The 19481-nt window shown below is 36.8% G+C and overlaps 1 protein-coding gene and 3 pseudogenes across 1 annotated transcript; all 4 read right to left on the bottom strand.

Moving 5' to 3' along the window:
- Positions 1–464: 464 nt before the first annotated feature.
- LOC128170695 (uncharacterized) lies at positions 465–2229 on the bottom strand (annotated as a pseudogene).
- LOC128172067 (uncharacterized) lies at positions 2221–4503 on the bottom strand (annotated as a pseudogene).
- Positions 4504–4760: 257 nt separating this feature from the next.
- Positions 4761–6557, bottom strand: LOC128170694 (uncharacterized). Its single transcript, XM_052836452.1, has 3 exons — positions 5947–6557; positions 5672–5775; positions 4761–5485 (listed from the first exon to the last, which is right to left on the bottom strand). Exons 1-3 carry the CDS (start codon positions 6161–6163, stop codon positions 4832–4834), a joined length of 975 nt encoding a protein of 324 aa, XP_052692412.1. The 5' UTR covers positions 6164–6557; the 3' UTR covers positions 4761–4831.
- A 4905-nt stretch (positions 6558–11462) lies between these two features.
- LOC128172066 (uncharacterized) lies at positions 11463–14895 on the bottom strand (annotated as a pseudogene).
- Positions 14896–19481: the final 4586 nt, after the last annotated feature.

Here is a 19481-nt window from a genome sequence, read left to right as displayed (position 1 = left end):
ACTGAGTGTTGAAGCCAAAGAATTTCCTAGTGAAGCACCGAGATTTGCGACAGCATCACTTAGCTGTTGAAAATCGCGCACATCTTCTGTTACTGTTTGAGTTCTGATGGCGGAAGTTGATAAGTGATGTAGATTTGAATGTGTTTATAGCAGTGCTGCACGTTGTACGTCTAGGTTTTACTGTTGGTGTTAAAGAGAATTTTACCCTATCCTCAGTGTTTAATACCCTCCCGCATTCAGATCATGTTTAAGTTTTGGGCATAAAACCTTTGCAAGGATTTAAATCTGAATGTAGGATGATATTATGCATTGCATCTTTTGCATTTTCCCTTTAAAATAGATCATTTCATAGTATATATGTACACTACATGCAAATAGATGCATACCATATGCCAATTTTACATCAACATACTTCACCCATTTTTTACTTCTACAGAGGGTGGGTGGGTAGACAGCTGTACAAAGATAATCCTTATAAAATTCCTCACTCCATCCTCTGTATACATATCTACAAACCAGGCATGGATGTCTAAAGAATGAATTATATGTCACATGTACTTCCGCTTGGGTATTAACCAATGAGGCTCTTACCCTATCCTCAGTGTTTAATACCCTCCCGCATTCAGATCATGTTTAAGTTTTGGGCATAAAACCTTTGCAGTTCATCAATCATACATGCCCCTTCAGTTCAGTAGCCTAAAGAAAATAATAACCTTCTCCCAATACTCAAAAGAAAACAAACATTTTTATGAACATAACAAATTTTAATTTTTATCACCACATCAACATAGATGAAATATAATAAATCATCTAATAAAATAAAATATGTATATGATAAAGCACAACATATAATTTCCCAATGTTCATTTATGTTTCAAATATGCTCTTTAAATAAACATAATCTTAGTTTCATATATGATTATGTCCTTCAAATATGGTCACAAAGAAAAGGAAGACAAATAACATCCTCTATCAGCATTAATCACACTCACATACATTATCATTAAATGTTCCATTCTTCACTGAAAGGCTTTACTCAAAGAATCATAATCTGCCTTTCCTTTATACTGGGATTCAATCCCATTTCCCTGAAATACAGATTCTGCTAACTTTGTAGCAACAACACCTGAATCGATCATTGTATGCATTCTACTATAATACTCTGCGCTTGACTTGCCAAACCAACCAATGTGTCTCATCACCTGATCTACATTTTCAGCAGATCCTGACAAAGCCATTGTAATTGCACAACCAGCTTTGAAACTATGAGGTGTTTCGCCCTCGTAAATACCTAAAGTTGAAAGATAATATAACAGTCTTTCATAAACTACAGAGTAACTAACATTTTTATCTAAAACCCTCCATTCTCTGACACAATTCTAAACAAATATCCCTTTGAAAGATCCACCTTCAATTTTTTGGCTAATATAAAATAATCTAACAAACCTTTGACCGGACATACCACTATGTCTTCACACCTTTTTATTACAAAAGAATTGTTCTTTCCCTTTTCACCCCTCAATGTTTTACCAAATGTATGCTGGAATACCAAACTAGAACCATCCTCTAGAATCTTGACCTCCTGAGAAACTACTTTGGACAAATCACTTTTATCCATGCTTGATCTCGAATCAAAACAAATTTTTCTTTGAGAGTCAAATCACATCTATCTAATTCTCTATTTATAAATAAAGCTATTGCCTTAACTTTTGATAAGAAAATTGGTTTTGCTTGTTTTGGTAATACGTGTGCTTTTGCTTGCTCCTCCCTAATTAACTTGAGGTATTCTTTCACCATAGGTGAAGCTGCCGGGTTTCCCTTTGAAAGCAATACATCCCATATCTTTCCACGCCCAAATTCATAAAAAATGTTATTCAACTGGTGAATTAAATTTTCTACTGTTCCTGAAGCAAGTCTCTTAGGACAACCACAATCAAAATCACCTTTCAAACCTAACTTTTCACAATCTATCTTATGGATTGTAGTCTTTCCCTTTAGATCTTTCCAAACTAAAAACCTCCGGATATCATTTGGAGTGCATGACAATAAAGTTGGAGACCCAGGGGATGCTTTTAAAAATCCAAGAAAAGATTCTACAAGACTGTTTCTTTTTTTACACTTTAAAGAAGTAACAATATTCCCATCCAGTTCCAAAAGCCTCCTATCTATTATGTCCCAGTCAATCTCAATTTGTCCTGGATTATCCTGCAATAAAAACCAGATGAAGAAATAACTTCAAATAAGTCACACAAATAAAACCCTAAAAGAAAACAACGGCCACCTCAAACCTAAATTATCCAACACAAAACCATTCTTAGATGGAATCTTAACTATTTCTTTTTCACCGTTTACACCAATACAAAATGACCCTATAGAATTAGCTAACAACTTTGGCCACCATATAGGTAAGGGTTCCATCATAGGAACTATTATCGTACACATGACCTTTTGCTGCTCGAGTAAACAAATAATAGGAAAGATCAATCCAAAGGGAGGAAAAACATAGGGGTTGATTTCCTTTCTAATATCTTGACAAAAGACATTAATACCTGCTGATAGGGGAGTTGCACAAGGTGTAAAATGTTTTAAAGGCATACCATCTTTTGAACTCATTGTATTTGAATCTAGTGCCATTAAATCTATTGAATGTGGACCATATGCTGTCTCCACCAACATCCATGATTTTTGGCTAAGCATAGTGTCTGCTGCACTTAGGACTCTAGAAGGTTTGTCTGCCTCATTCAACTTTGAGGACACAAATGTTAAGCGTAAATCAATATTTTTTGCAACAATAAACTGAAAAACATCTTTTATGATATCGCTAAGCTCTTTACATCTCTTACCCTGACTACTCCAAGAACCAATAACAGCCATGCTGTCTGTGTATACATCCACTCGTGAATCTTGCACCATACTACTAAGGGATAACAAAGACCTCAAGATTGCATCTGCCTCCTTAACATGTATTGGCCTTGTATCATTTTCTGACCAATAATCTCCTAATACTAAGTCTTTCTCCCCCAATCTTACACACGCACCATATCTAAATCCAGAAGAATCAGTATACATTGATATTGTTTTGTGAAATTCCAATCTCCATTTAGAACAATCCTGCCACTTATCTACAAATCTCCAATGTTCAATTTCCTCTTTTAGGGATCCAGAAATTTTTACAGACCTACTATTTTTCAAACCATGAGAAATTCCAGCATTTATTTCTCTACAGAACAACTTACATCCTGGGATTACCAGACTCATAGAAATACACTTTCCAGTAAATCTTTGCAATGTCTTGACATCTACTTCCTTTCTTTCTAAAATTGATTCTCGAAGATCTATGAATTTTGCTTTATTATCATCTGGTAATATGTAAGCTTCCCTAACTGAATCAACTAAAAAACCCTAATACCTCTTACAACTTGAAGGATTTAAAGAACATTTACTCAATGCTAAGGTATAACCCAACCTTGTCAACAGTTCAACTAAACCATATACCAACCTCCTAGCCTCCTCATGAACTTTCACATCATCTACAGAATCAGATCCCCTAGTAGCAACAAACCTATCATCTATGTACAGAGAGTTACGCACAGAGAATGTCCTAAGATAAGAGGTAACACACATACCTATGGATTGGTAAATAAAGGCTGAAGCCTTCCAACCAAATGGTAATGTTAAATACACCATGAAAAATCCTCCAAACTGAATACCAAAAAATTCCTGAGACTCTTCATCAATTTTTATGTGACTGTAACCCGATTTCTCATCACACGTGATCAACAAAGCATTTTTATCTACCAAACGATGAATATCTTTCAGTGTCTCTAACCGAAAAGGCAGATCCTTAATCCATAAATTAATATAACGTTCATCATGACAAAGACGTGGCTTACTTGGTTCTACAGTAAGAGGCATAACCACTCTTGGGGGTTGACACTCACCCACTCTACCTAAAAGTTTTATAGCTCCACACTGAATCTTATCCATTAATTCCTTGACAATAAAATCAGAGTACTGTTTGCAAATGCTAGAGTTGGGTGCATAATGTTTGGGAGGCACATTCGAATTGTAGTATTTTCCCTTAAAATTTCCTTTATATGATTGAAAGAAATCAAAGACATTGACACCATTCTTTATCCATTTTAAAACATCGTTGTTTTTTTATGAAATCTTATCCATAATACACTCCCATTCCGGTACAAATGAATGAATCTGACCAGAAATGAATTTACTTGGATCCCTTATTGGTAAAGTGTTAATATTAAAATGTAAATCGCCATTAATTACTTCCTCTGCTCGAGGGGAATGGGTTGCAGGCGAAGCAATTCTCCCTTCAAGTGTAATCCATGCTGGTTGGTCACTAATATTCATATTCATGGGATTGAAACCACTATTTAACTCCCAAGATGGAACCTCCATGAAGGATAAAACTTCTGGAGCAAACTTCACTTTCTGTAAAATTATAATTATTTGATATAATGTAAATTTCCAACAATGCAACCAGCATTAATTTCACCTGAAGAAAGAATTCTTCCGCCTGCAATCCACGTGACGAATCACTAGGGCGTCAGTGTCCCTCGGATTACAAGACAAAAGAATTTATTCTTATAGTACAACTACATCTGCAAACATGACAGTTTATATGAAACAAAACTTCACTAATAGAAAAAATATTTAAACAAATAGCTTTACAATTTGTAAAATATCATTTATACACATCTTTATCTGAGAAAAATATCATACATGTTGCTGTATCAAGAACAAAAATATGAACATTATGATCTCATCTACTTATTTCCTTTAGCCAACTTCATTTTCTCACAATCTTTTATCAAATGCATATTGCTGTTGCAAAAATGGCAAGGACCCTTAGGACGATAAGGCCTATAGCCTTGTCTACCCCCTCGATAACCTTGGTTTCCATATCCATTATACCCCCCATATTGAACATATTGGGATACATGCCGGGCATCATAGGATACAAAGAAGGTTGACAAGGATATAAACCATTCAACGGGGACTCTGGTCGCTTTTGTGTTTCAACATATTCATTCTTACTCTCAGCTTTGGTTTCAGGTTTATCTTTCAAACACTTAGAAATTGCTTTCGAAATTGCATCTGCTACTTTCCCACCTAACACAGACAAACACAGATTAGAAATTTGAAGTTTTGACTGATATCTGTTGGCTTGCCTGTACAACTCTTCAAACATGTCAGCCTCCTCATGGTTTAATTTCCTAGCCGCTTTAGCAAGTTCATCAAGAGTCAGCAGGATTAAAGCATTGCTTGGATCATCCTGTAGGCATAGTGTCCTCACCTTCTCTTTAAGCTCCTGGACCATCTCCCCCTTTGACGTTTTCTCCAAAGACAAAATCCTCTGCTCCAAGGTTGTATCAACATCATGCTTCCTTTTTTTTGAAGGTCCTGCAGTTTCTAAAAGTACTGGTGTACTGCTTCCCCCTGTGGATGCACTAGTGCTAGGGTCCTAAAATATGACGTTATAACACTCTTTTAAAATATCATACCGCACATTTGCTTTATATGTAAGGGCAAAATTAGGTATTCATATATAATTTCAAAATCACAGATGTATATCATGTATATGTACCAGTAATTATCTGAATGTATGAATTGTTTCATGTGCATTAGCATATACATATATAAAACATACCGTTGAATCATCTAATGCCTGGCCTCTTGGTTGCCCCACTTCATTTGCAAAAATTATCAAGCAATGCAATAACCATCTTGCCTCGTTAACATCAATATCTCTTCCTGTTTTAATAAAATGAAAGTTTATATCACAACAAATTCTTTCTAAAGATACCCATATTAATCCCAACATTTGCATATTATATGGTTAATAACTCTTGAAAAGATTTAAAGCTTTAATTTCCAACCATCACATAACCACTTCAATAATTATTTAAGAAACTTAACCCCTACCAGCTAGTTCCAACAGCTCAATCATGTTTTCCCCTGTCAATGAGTTGACTATATTCTCTATCTCTTCCAACTCTAAGACGTCTGTCTTTTTTTCCTTAGACATGCGCGCAAATTCTTTCAGACCCTCTGGTCTTCCTCCTCTGACCTTCTTAATGACAGGTAAGAGCTTCAACCCTTTCAATGAATGTCTCTTCCGTAAGACAGTAGGCTGCACCATCTATAACCAATGTATACGAAAATAAAATATCACGCATGTACGCATCAAGCGGGATAACTCTAATATAACTTAATAACTCAGTTATCTCGGTTTTTTGATAGATATATTATACTAACATATGTTCAAATATAGTCCCGTAAATTCTTTATAACTTAATGATGGACAAACAAGTTCAAACTTCAATTCATTTATCATGCATCATCTGGTCTAGCTAACAAAATCATAAACCGCACGTGCAGCTTGCCGCCTCGAGAATCTGCAAACGTGTCTCAAAGCTATTCTTTATATATATGCTACCCCTTTCACTAAAAGGTTATATGTCATGCAATAGCTTTACACATATTTTGTCAGTAAACCACCTAGGTTCATTACAATAACTTTTTTTTTTCTTTTTTTTTTTAACAATTACGGCTCACCTAGGCCGAATATTCATACCACTCAGGTATGTGAAAATATTGACCACCTAGGTCAAAACGGCCACCTAGGCCTAAAAGAACCAACTAGGTTCTGCCCCCCGGGCAATAAAATTTAAAAATTGTAATTACCTTTCCTATACTTCGCTTCGAGTACAGCTCCGTAGCATGCACGTCTGCTCGAGGGCATGGATGTCTAAAGCATGAATTATATGTCACATGTACTTCCGCTTGGGTATTAACCAATGAGGCTCCGGTGTTTTCTTCGGTGTCTTCAACATCATTATCATTTGCTGGATCACAATTTTGCACATTTTTATGAATAAAACACGGTTTTCATTTTCTGAATCGGAATCAGAAAAAGTTGAATCAATGTAATCTTCTTAAAACACAAATTCACCCGTGTCTAGGATATTTCCTGTTGGCCAAGAACCATCAGCAAGTTGAATGGTGTACACATTTTCGCCCGGGGCAGCAATAACTCAATATGACGTTTAAGGGACATGGTCACGATTTTGGTCAAACATTAATTTTTTGAGTTTAATGTTTACAATGCGTCATTAAGGCATTTTTACTGGCAAACAAAATTTGAGTTCATTTGTTGAGTTTTAAGCGAGTTACAGAGCTTACAATTTTTCGCCATGTAAACAAAGCTTTTGTTTACATTTTGAATGTCGACAGGAACTTCCAGTTTTAAACTTCAAATGAATGTGCTAATTGGTCGGAAATGTTTTTTATGCTTATAATGAACAAGAAGATAGCCAAATCAGCTTGAAAAAGATTTTTTACTGGTATATTGAAACTATGTAAACAAAAACAGGGCACGAGCCTTGTTTACATGACGAAGAATTGTGAGCCCTATATCTTGCTTAAAACTCACTGACTGACACCAACATTTCATTTGATCATTAGAAATGTATTCCTAAAGCATGGTAAATATTAAAAACAGAAAAATAAAATTTGACCAAAAATCGTGACCATGCCCCTTTAAATCCCACCTTGACACCATTGTAAACAACCAGACTTTTGAAATTTTGCAACTTTATTCCAATATATAAATGCGTCGTTTCTACAAATACATGATATAAATAAGAATTACTCAACTGTAATTAGACATGTCCTATTAAAACATTTTATTCATATGCACGTTAATTTAGGTAAGTATAAAATTATCAGTCAAAATATATCCGTATTAAACAAGAATCATATAGATGCAAACATTAGGATACAATTCTTTATCTCTAATTAAGGTGGTATGGGTCATCTGTCGATATTAATGTGGATTAAAGTACTATATAATTGAAAAAAATTCACCGGTTTAGAATTTTCAAATTTTACAATGTTTAACCAAAAAATAGCTTTTAAAAATATCTGAAAAAGTAAAAATTGTAGAACCCCCATCGGGATTTGAACTCATGACTTACAGGTTCAAGTAAACCCTCTGACCCACTGCGCTACGGAGTTAGGTGACCATTTTTGAAAAGAAACTACTTATATAATTACACTTTATTTTATTGTTTATTAGTGCCCTATCGGTTTCGCCGGAGGGGACTATAGCTTTCCTCTGCGTCCGTCTGTCTGTCTGTCCGTTTGTCCCTCCGTCCGTCTGTCTGTCCGTCCGTCTGTCTGTCTCACTTCAGTTGTCCACGCTTTTTTTCTTTATGCGTTTGAGGAATAGTATGAAATTTGCTGAACAGCTTCAAAATGTCAAACTACAGATCAAGTTTACATTTTTGTAGCGTCTGATTGACATGTTTTAGAGAAAATTGATTTTTTATATTCCAATTTTTGACATGTTTTAGAGAAAATTGATTTTTTATATTCCAATTTTTGAATGTTCGGGTTCGGTATCGAGTTCGGTGTGTATTGAATAAACAAGGAAAGTATGTAGTCAGTAATAACATTGTTCATTACAAGGGCCATTCCTTTTATTGTTTCTAACAAAAAATAAGTTCTATAAAATAGTTTCAAGCATTGTGTTGTTAATTTAATCGACAGGGGTTTTTGTAAAATTACAATCGGGTTCGTTATCGGGTTGGTCTGTTGATTCAGGGTACAGAAGACGGAAAGAATGATATTCTGCATAACAGTGCATTGTTTTCACTATTCTCTACAAACCGGTAGGGGACGTGTATTGCTTATGCAATACTCTCAGAATGCTTGTTTCGATAAACAATACGTCACAACATGGAAGACTTTCTAGCTGCTGGTGTAGCTTTTATTAATCCATCCTAATCAACTTCTATAAAGATTTACAAATGGATAAAACAGAGACTAATTTAAGAGTACATGTACTGATAATTCAAAATAACTAAAATATTAACTTTACCTTACGAAAGTCTTGGTTTCCCTGTGTGTGTTTCCTAGGTGATCGTCGAGGAGTAATTGGTGATGGTTATGTGGTGGAAGCTTGGAATGATGCCGCAGTCTGAGGTGGCTGAGGAGATTAAATACACCAAGGTTCCAATACTTTTTGTTGCTTGTTACTGCTATATCTATTCTTTTAAAGCAAGGTTAAAAAAATGAAAATTTAAAGGCAGAATGAATGGGGTTTTTTTGTACTGATTTTGAAATTTTATACTTAAAACGTTTTATGACTCTTAATGTGCAACAGCTTGTTCATTTAGGTCGTTTGTACACCCATAACAGTTTTTTCTTGAAAAGATAAAAATGGAATTATTTTAAAAGTTATTCGAGGTACGCAAAATATTGATAATCAAATCATATCTTGCATTTACTTTGTTTAGAAAATACCAGAACTAAAATAAAAATAAGTAGCTTAAAGGTTTGAAGGTTCTGAATTGGAAACATTATTTAATTCTATTGAGTGCCCCAACTTGTTAAAAAGTGGGGAAATGATAGAGAAAGGAAGGATTATTCTAGTTGGAATTATCTTACTTTGAATTTAGAAAAAAAATGTGTGCTTTTTAGAATATGTACCACAACATGAAAAACTTGACACATTCAAAAGAGATGATTTCAATAACCACATTATATGTGGTTAAAATTATTGTAATTTTTATTTTTAAGTATTATGACATGGCTTAGAATATGCAAGAATGTCCGCCCACATACTGTCTCCATGCCTCGGAGATCATTGCATAGATCTAAAATCAGGAAATTAACAACTAGGTCCACTGGTGTTGCTATCCCTAAGGGAAAATTGCTTTCTAGGATCGCAGTTAAGTTGGATAAAGAGTCGATACCTGTCTGATTGACTATGGCCTGTTAGGTTGAGTTGTCACTGACTACATTCTCCGTCGAGGGCTTGGTTTAAGACTGAAGGTTCCTACTTTGAAGAAACTCCTTCACCATCGACTTAATTACTGGTAAGGCTGAAGCCATACACATACAATAAAGAGCGCTGGGGGTCTCGCCCTCGTCCACAAAACGTCCCATACAGTATACCAGTTAATAAACACAAAAACGCCGGATAAATTACTTCTCTAAAACCGTAACTAATATCCCAAAGTCCTCGGAAAATTCCAGAATGGTTAACAAGAAAGACATCAGTGAAAGCATCAAACTCTTTCAAAAACTTTCCGAACTAAATGTAAACATTGACTAGAATAAATGGCGAGTGGCGCTTAAAAGCTGCGCATGCGCAATAGTAAACTCTGACAATTTATATATAGTTAAAGGCGGTACATAGGAATCAGTATCCATAACTGTTTTATGTTCATAAATATCTTTTCAGTTCATTTTTGCACTCAAAACAAGAATTAAGTATTTAACATATTATTATGAAATTTAGCTTTACCCGTGTCGCTGACACCGGCTTAGTTTTCTCTTTCTTAGTTTTCCTGAAGGGTCTGAAGATCAGTCCCATTCCGCTGCAACCACAACATATAAAAGTTGACGTGTACTATTCACTGTCAAATAAAACAAAAATTATGAACAGCTTAAATATTATAATGTAATTAATAATGAAATGTTATATAACCATTGTAATAACAAGCATTCTGAGAGTATTGCATAAGCAATACACGTCCCATACCGGTTTGTATTATTCTATGAAAGCTTCCAAGCACACAACTATTTCAGAGCTATTGTAAACGAGATGTCATGCTTTAGATAGAAGAACAGAGGAAATTAAAACTATATAGTTATATAGAAATTAAATAGGAAATAGGTAAAATAATACTCCTTATTTCATCTCCTGTAATTTCGCCAATTCTATTCTGTATTCGCTGGTAAAAATTTGTGCAAACAATGCACTGTTATGCACACTATCATTTCTTACCGTCTTCTGTACCCCGAATCAAACCATACAGTTAAACAGCCCAACCCGACAACGAACCCGATTGTAATAATAATACAAAAAAAACCTGCCGATTAAATTTACAACACAATGCTTGACACTATTTTATAGAATTTATTTGTTTGTTAGAAATGATAAAAGGAATGGTACAGGAAACGGAATGGTACAAGTAACGCACGATATTATTACTGCATGACTACATACTGATCTCGTTTATTCAGTTACACACCGAACCCGATAACGAACCCGAACATTAAAAAATTGGAATTGGAATATAAAAAATTAATTTTCTCGAAAATATGTCAATCAGACGCTACAAAAGTGTAAACTTGATCTGTAGTTTGACATTTTGAAGCTGTTCAGCAAGTTTCATATTACTCCTCAATAGTGTGGAAAACTGAAGTGGGACGGACTGACGGACGGACAGACAGACGGACGGACTGACGGACGTAGAGGAAAGCTATAGTCCCCTCCGGTGAAACCGGTAGGGGAATAATAAAATGAAGTAAACGTTGAATATGATATTGTTATGTAATTGATGATAAAGAACATTGTAATACTACTGAAGTAACCATTGTAATACTAAACATAAATGTTAAGCCAAATACATGTTCACGATCCACATTCATCCGTATGTGGCATCCTTCGCGATCGTTGTTAGTCCGTTGTTGTGGACGGACCAGGATGGGATTGGCCAAATTGTGCGGGTGACCCACGTTTCCACCACGTAGGACAGCAGGCTCAACAGGACCAGACGGTCCTCTATTTGAAAAACCAATTGCTCAAAGACAGGCCTGTTGTGCCCCGCTAGCATGAGAAGGAGCGCTATCACCTTCAGCACGAACATGTTTACATCGTCCAATTCTATAACAACACATGAAATTTTGCTATTACTATTATATTCATATTGTAACTAACGTTTGTATAGATAAATATTTGTAGGAATATTATAAAACTACTGTATAAAGGTTTTGATTTCGAATTATATCCTACGTGCAGTCACAAGTTCTACACTTTCGGGACGTACACCCGGTTAAACTCTCCCTGGGGAAGACTTTCCACAGAGCTCTCCACAATCCAGCCTCAAATACACCATGAATGTCGTGATAGAAGGCTCCTTTGGATGGAAGGTGATTCAACAACGCATTCCAGAGCTGAAATTAAAATAGTGAAATGTATTTCCAATTCATCAACATTCTTATACATTATTGATATTTTTTTCTGTTATTTTATTAATTGTTCAACAAAACCATAAGTTATATACTAGTATATTAAACATACATTCCTGTAGTCCTTCGTACGTTTTCCTGACATCAAGAAAATATAATTTATCATGTTTATCCGAGCATCTCATATATGTTTCAATGAAAATTTTAATTTTGGACTGAAAATCTTAAATTGGACGACATGATACATGAGGTAAATAACTAATGTATAATTGATGAAATCCAGTTTACACAAATTAAAAAAAAAACTCGTTATGCCGCATGTGCATGTGATCGGTGCAATTTATATAGAAATTATTATTTTTTATAGAAAAAATAGGGTGAGGTTTCGAGGATTCTGAGAGATAAATACGTAAGCGCTGTGCAAACAAAAACATCGAAATCCTAAAGTCGCCAAACAACAAACACACCAAGCCAGAGGAGTTGTATTGCTTACTAAAATTTATTCAATTAGTACAATTATTCTGTGTTAAGATGTGCCCAACTACCCAATATTGAAGAAAACCCAAAAATTGTCATATACTGCTGGGTAATCTAGGTCAAATTCATAATAACATCCAGTAAGTAGTATAGCTGCTGTCCGGATACATTGGGTGGTGTCAAAAAGTTTGAATCTGAAACATTGTAGATTACCAACACTTCGTTTTTGAAGAAAATCACAGCAGGTGGCGATTCCTTTTCTGATTCAAAATGTTTTTTTTTTATATTTTCCAACGACAGAACATTTTAAAATATACAGGTTTAAATGAATAAAATACTTTTAAAATAAATACATTTCATAAAAACAGTTTAGCATTGAATTATCTTGGTTTGAGCCCCAAAAATTCTTTAACTTAAATACCATGACAACTTTTATGCAGCTCTTTTACTTTTGGCCTTTGCCTCTCTTCGTTGAAACTAGATCCTCTAATGCCTGTAATATGTCCAACTCTGGTTCCTATAATATTATAAAATTAAAATTTGTATTTTTAATATGAATCATGTTTGTTCTTGGGGTGTTAAATACATATATATATTTTAAACAAGGCGATCATTCTAACATAAAAGCAACACCTACTTCTTCTGGCAGTGATTTCTGTTTTGATGCCACCTGGAATAGTGACTCGAGCTTTGTAGGCATATCGTTTTTCGCTTTTTCTGGGTTTGCCTTGTTCCGAATCGAGTAAAATTCATGACGAACCATCAATATAAAAATTATTAAGACTACTACATGTAGATAAACTTACTTTTTGAATCTGTCACATGGTTGTTCCAGTCTTCGATGGGTATATCATTATTGGTGGCCTCCTTTCCTTTGTCTTTGAAGGCGGAACTTCTTCGAGACACCACTGCGCAGCACTGTTAAGGTTTACTTTATGGTCGCGCTGACCAGAAAGTACGGGAAATGTTAACTATGACATCACACAAAACAACAAGTCGTCAAAAATGCTAATAAATAAAGTAATTTCTGATTGTTACGGGTACGGAAACATTAAACTAGATTAAAATTACCTATGCGTGCAATATTTGTATAGAACGGACTGAATATTATTATGTAACCTGTACAGATCCCCTGTATGTTTCCCTAGATGTGCCCCTTATGCGTATGTTTCTGTGTAGAAGACGAAGACTCCATTCCTGTGTGTAAGCATAAAAACTACTTTGTTGTACTTTGACCTGCTGTGTGCGGTCTGAGGCTGCTGTGTGCGCCTCACCTTGTCAGAGACTCACTGCTGTGTGCGCCTGTCGACGTATCATTACATTGTTTTGTGTACTTTGTTTATGTACCTCGGATAATAAATGTCATTACAACATTGGCGATGAGATAAAACGGCGGAACATCTGGCCATGTGCTTTTAGCTTTAGGATATTATCGATCGGAGTTATTTTCAAAACATCGCTCTAAATCCTAGATTTTCTTTGGAATGGAACGAAATAAGATAGGTTTGTGTATATTTCAGTGAATTTATAAGTGGTTAGGTGCTTTTTACAAAAATTATCAATCGTTCGAATTTCCTCCATTTGTGAGGATATAATCTTTTACATGTTGTACCATAGCTTGGCGAGTTTTCTGTTGGTAAAAGTGTGGGTTATTTGTACATACCCCACACTTTTTTTTAACAATCGTAAAGCACTGTCTGGCTCGAGAGTGAATTATCATACTCGCCGTGTCAGTTTCCAAGATGAGTATGTTGGGCCAAAGACAGATAAGGCGTCTATCCGCACCCTTCAAGAATCAAAACAAGACTCTTCTGAGAAGCTTTAGGGCCTAATCACTAAGCTCATAGGGCTATTTGAACGAAGGGATCGACCCAGATCTAGTTCTCCTACACCACCATCAAGTCCTTAAAGGCGTAAGTGTTATCTATGCAAGGGATATGGCCACTTACAAAAGGATTGTCCCCAATCTAAAGGTCAAGGGAGAAGCCTAAGCCCCAACAGGAAGGATTTAAACTTAAATGGACTGAGCGGGTCGGCAAACACTCAATCCGATCAGTAAGTTGTGGCCATACATAACTGATGGACGAGAGTTAAGATAAGAATTCTGAAACTTGTCATGAAGACTTAGAGGACACTCTGGATGCATCTCTTGTGTCTGTTGATGAGCTCGGTAACACATCGAATTCATCTAACGACATGAATGTAAAGGAAGTAATAGTGAAGGAGATTACCGTTGCTTGCTTAGTGATTTCTCTCCATATACAGTCTTTAAGAGTTTCTGCTGTTGTAGATACTGCTGCACAAGTGTGTAATAAACCTTTCACTTGCCCGAGAATTAGGACTATATGTTGACGACTCCCAGTTCATTTACCTTAGGGGCGTTTTACCCAATGAAAGAATACCTGGTTCCATGATTAAGCAAAACCTACTTTGCTGACTTGTATGCAGCAGATATAGCAGACAGTATCTTGCTTGGATTAGACTTCCTGGTAAAGCACAAATGCATTGTGGACCTAAAGGATAACACTTTACAGTTGGGCAGCTGCACCATCACAGGAATGGTAAAGAGGACTGAGGATGACAACAACATTGACATTAGGACAAAATTTGTGCAGAAAAGGACAGTTATCACTCCAAATACAGTCATTTGTGCAAATGTTGCTCTGGATGGGCCCAGTATCAATAAGGGCATGCATGTTGTCCTTGAACCTTTGAAGACGAATAAAACATTTGTCATGGCAGCGACCGTTATTGATCCAGGCAATGTGGCTGCAGTCAACATTATGAATCCTAGAAACGGTACCATTGTTATAAAGCCTGGAAAGCACATTGTCAATGCAGTAGACCTGGGCGAAGAATTTGAAACGGTAGGACTAACCATGATATGGATGTGGGAAGTTTTTCTGAGATAAAGCATCAGATTAACACAGGATCTGCTTCTCCAGTGCGACAAAAAATGCGTCGAACTCCCTTTGGATTTGAGAAGGAAGAAGAGGCTCACTTATAAAAGATGTTAGATGCCAACGTTATACAGCCTTCAACTTCGGAGTGGTCACCTGCGCCTGTGTTAGTACAGAAGAAGGAGGGGTCAGTCAGATGGTGTATTGACTACCGCCAGCTAAACCGAAAGACAGTCAAGGACTCCTACCCCCTCCCGAACATAGAAGACTGCTTTCTACACTGTCGGGCTCAATATGTTTCAGTACGCTGGACATGGAGTCCGGATATTACCAAGTTGAAATTGACCCAGCTGATCGAAGAAATACAGCATTCATTACCAGGTTGGATTATATGAGAATGTTCGCATAGGGTTTGACCTTTGTAATGCGCCTGCCACGTTCAAGAAAGTTATACAGTTAGTGTTGCGGGGGCTGACCTGGAAGGATGTTATTGCATATCTGGATGCTGTCAATGTCTTGGGTCTGTCATTCGGGGAGCATTTAAGGAATCTTGAGGAGGTGCTGGAACGCTTCAAACGATATAACCTGATTGCTTAAAGAGGGCCTTGTCATCAGCACCATGTCTTGCGCACAAACGAGTTCATCTGAGACACTGATGCATCGGACTCAACAATAGGTGCTGAACTAATACAGTAACAAGAAGTGAAGGAGCGTACTATTGCATATGTTAGCCATGTCCTATTACCAGCACAACGCAAATACTGCACCACACGCAAGGAACTCTTGGCTGTTGTGAAGTTTTGTCGCCATTTTCGGTATTATCTTTTGGGACGACGTTTCACTATCCGGACGGATCATAACAGCTTATTGTTAGTGGTTGTTTAGATTCCGACATATCGAAGGACAACTATCACGATGGTTAGAAGACCTTTCTCAATTCGACATGCAAATTGTCCATCGTAGCGGCAATAGGCATTCCAATGCAGATGGCCTATCACGTATACCGGATAAATTAGAGCCGTGTGATTTTTACCATGCAGGTGCTCATTTAAAAGCCGTTCCTTGCGGATGATGCAGTTATTGCTCCAGAGCATGTCAACAGTGGGATAATTTTCAGAGGATGTTGACAATGTAGTACCACTAGCCATCAGAACTCCTGAGCCCCCAGGCAAAGTTGCTGCAATACTGATTGCAGATAAAGCTATACCAACAGGTGAACTCAATTGTGAAATTAATTGGGCAGAAACAAGACCAAGGGAGGAATTGTCTAAATTGCAGCATAAAGATGGCGATCTCTGTGTTGTTTTAATGGCTAGAGGAATCACCTACATCACATGATCTTTTAGTGAGTAGCCCAGCCTCAAGGTCATACTAGATGTGCAAGAATCAACTGATAGTAAGGGATGGACTAATATTTTATGCCTGGCTGAATGATTCGCAACGAAGAGTTTGTCTGTTGGTCCCAGAGGTCTTGCACAGTTGTTATGACATGAAGTCATCTGCACATCTTGGACAAGATAAAACATTGCAACGAGCCAAGCAGCATAACATGTGGTACCGAATGTTCCAAGACTGTCGGGAATATGTTCAATCATGTTCCGTGTGCAACAAGAATAAAAATTCGTCTGTCAAGCCCAAGGCTCTGCTCCAGTGTCATCATGCAGGATCTCCAATGGAGCGTGTGCACCTAGATATTTTGGGCCCATTTACACCAAGTGAACATGAAAATGTTTATGTCCTTGTTATGTCCTTGTTATGATAGAACAATTCACGAAGTGAATAGAGTGCGCAGTATTGCCAAACCAGACTGCACTCTTAATAGCCAAGGAATTTCTTCTCCATTTCATTGTGACATTTGGATGTCCACTTTCTGTTCATAGAGACCAAGGTCGCAACTTTGATGGGGACTTGTTCAAGGCCATGTGCAGTGCCCTTCAGATAACTAAGACGAGAACAACACCGTATCACCCGTCTTCGACCGGGCAAGTGGAGCGTTATAATAGAGTCCTCCTACCAGTGATTCGTTGTTATATAGAGGACAAGGTGCGGAATTGGGATGTTGACTTGCAACTTTTGGTAATGGCTCTTCACGCAACTGAAAATCGTTTAACAGGGTACACACCAAACAGTTTAATGCTTGGACGTGAAGTTGTTTTACCAGTCGATATTGTCACTGGAATGGCAAGCCTTACTTTGACTGACTATGAGCCAGATGAGTGGGTGAGACATCTAGACTGGACAAGGTTATGGTGGAAGCCTATTCGTTTGCTAGGAAACAACTTGACAGTGTTCAAAGGAGACAAAAAGGCTCTATGATATGAAACTCAATAAGAAGGCATACTCAGAGGGAGACCTTGTGTATAGGCTTAACGAAGCAACAACGGTGGGCCAAAGTCGCAAGTTGCAGTCACCTTGGAAAGGCCCGTACCTAGTTATCTCCTGTGATCCTCCTTTGTACACAATCATGGATCAGAAGGAGAGGCAGCTCACACTGGTTCATGACAAATTAAAGATGTGCAATGCCATTGTGGATGAGACGTTTACGGAACACCTTCTTTTCAGGAGATAAGAGCCTCTCTAAAAGGACCTGCGATGACCACACAATTGATATTGCTAGGGAGGGCCCAGACGACTCAAACAAAGTCGGAGGCAGCGGCAGAGATTCCGAGAAGTCGGACGACACAACCGTCATTCACGACACAGTGGCTAGCAATGTTGGTGAAACTGGTGATCAAGAATCGACTGTCACCACTAGGGAGGCAGGAAGATAAAGCCTGCACATCTAATGGACTACTTCTAACCGTAACTTTTGTTACTTGGTACTTATTTTTATTGTGCCAGGCAGGCATGGTCTTCATACTTACTGAGGTTATTTACCTCAGTAGGTTACTAACACTGTTACGATTATTGTCAGCGTTCTCTTATATATTAAGTGTTTTCTACTGTTCACAGGATTTGTGTCTGATTTCATGGAGGAGGCATCATGTGTGCCAGATTAAATTATATTCCTTTGTAAAAATTAGAACCCCCCCCCAATTGTGGCCCCACCTAACCCCTAAGAGCATGATTTGCAAAAACCTGAATCTACACTATGTGAGGATGCTTCCACACAAGTATCAGCTTTTCTGGCCAAATGGATTTTGAGAAGAGGATTTTTAAATTTCAAAATTTAAGTCAAAAAAGTAAAAAACAAACAATTTTTTGGTTTCAAGTGCACCAGTTTTAAGATCAATTTAATAATATATTGTTTATTTTCCCTAGGCAAGTTAAAGAGTACTGAGTGTCTGACATTAAGTAAGAACAAGTGAAAAGCTGTCAATGTGACAGCAAACCGGGTTTTCTTTTATGTGAACTGTATCCATAATCCATGTCAACCCGTATCCAGTGAAATGGAGTACCCTATATGCAACATTTTGCCAAAAACTGACTAAGTTCAAAAGCTAGTAAATTTTTTTTTTATAAATAATGTACAATTGATCTGCAAAAGAACAACTTCCTATCTTGAAAACTGTAGGAGGAGTTATCCGTAAAATGAGGGTACCCTATATGCAATATTTTGCCAAAAAAAATGACTAAGTTCAAAAGCTGATAAAGCGGATATTTTTTCGATGAATTATCAGAAATCAAAATCCTAGCAATATGCACACCTCTGATATATGTTCAATTGATCTGCAAAAGAACAACTTCCTATCTTGAAAACTGTAGGAGGAGTTATCCGTACAATAAGGGAACCCTATATGCAATATTTTGCCAAAAAAAGACTAAGTTCAAAAGCTGGTATTTTTTCGATAAATTATCAGAAATCAAAATCCTAGCAATATGCACAACTCTGATCTAGGTACAGTTAATCTGCAAAAGAACAACTTCCTATCTTGGGAACAGTAGGAGGAGTTTTCCGTACAATGAGGGTACCCTAGATGCAATATTTTGCCAAAAGATGACTAAGTTCAAAAGCTGGTATTTTTTCGATAAATTATCAGAAATCAAATCCTAGCAATATGCACACTTCTGATATATGTACAATTGATCTGCAAAAGAACAACTTTCTATCTTGAAAACTGTAGGAGGAGTTATCCGTACAATGAGGGTACGCTATAT

Source organism: Crassostrea angulata, chromosome 2 (assembly GCF_025612915.1).
Source record: "Crassostrea angulata isolate pt1a10 chromosome 2, ASM2561291v2, whole genome shotgun sequence".
NCBI classification, from domain to species: Eukaryota; Metazoa; Mollusca; class Bivalvia; order Ostreida; family Ostreidae; genus Magallana; species Magallana angulata.
Note: the sequence above shows the minus strand (reverse complement) of the source record. Positions and strands in the feature narration are given on the sequence as shown.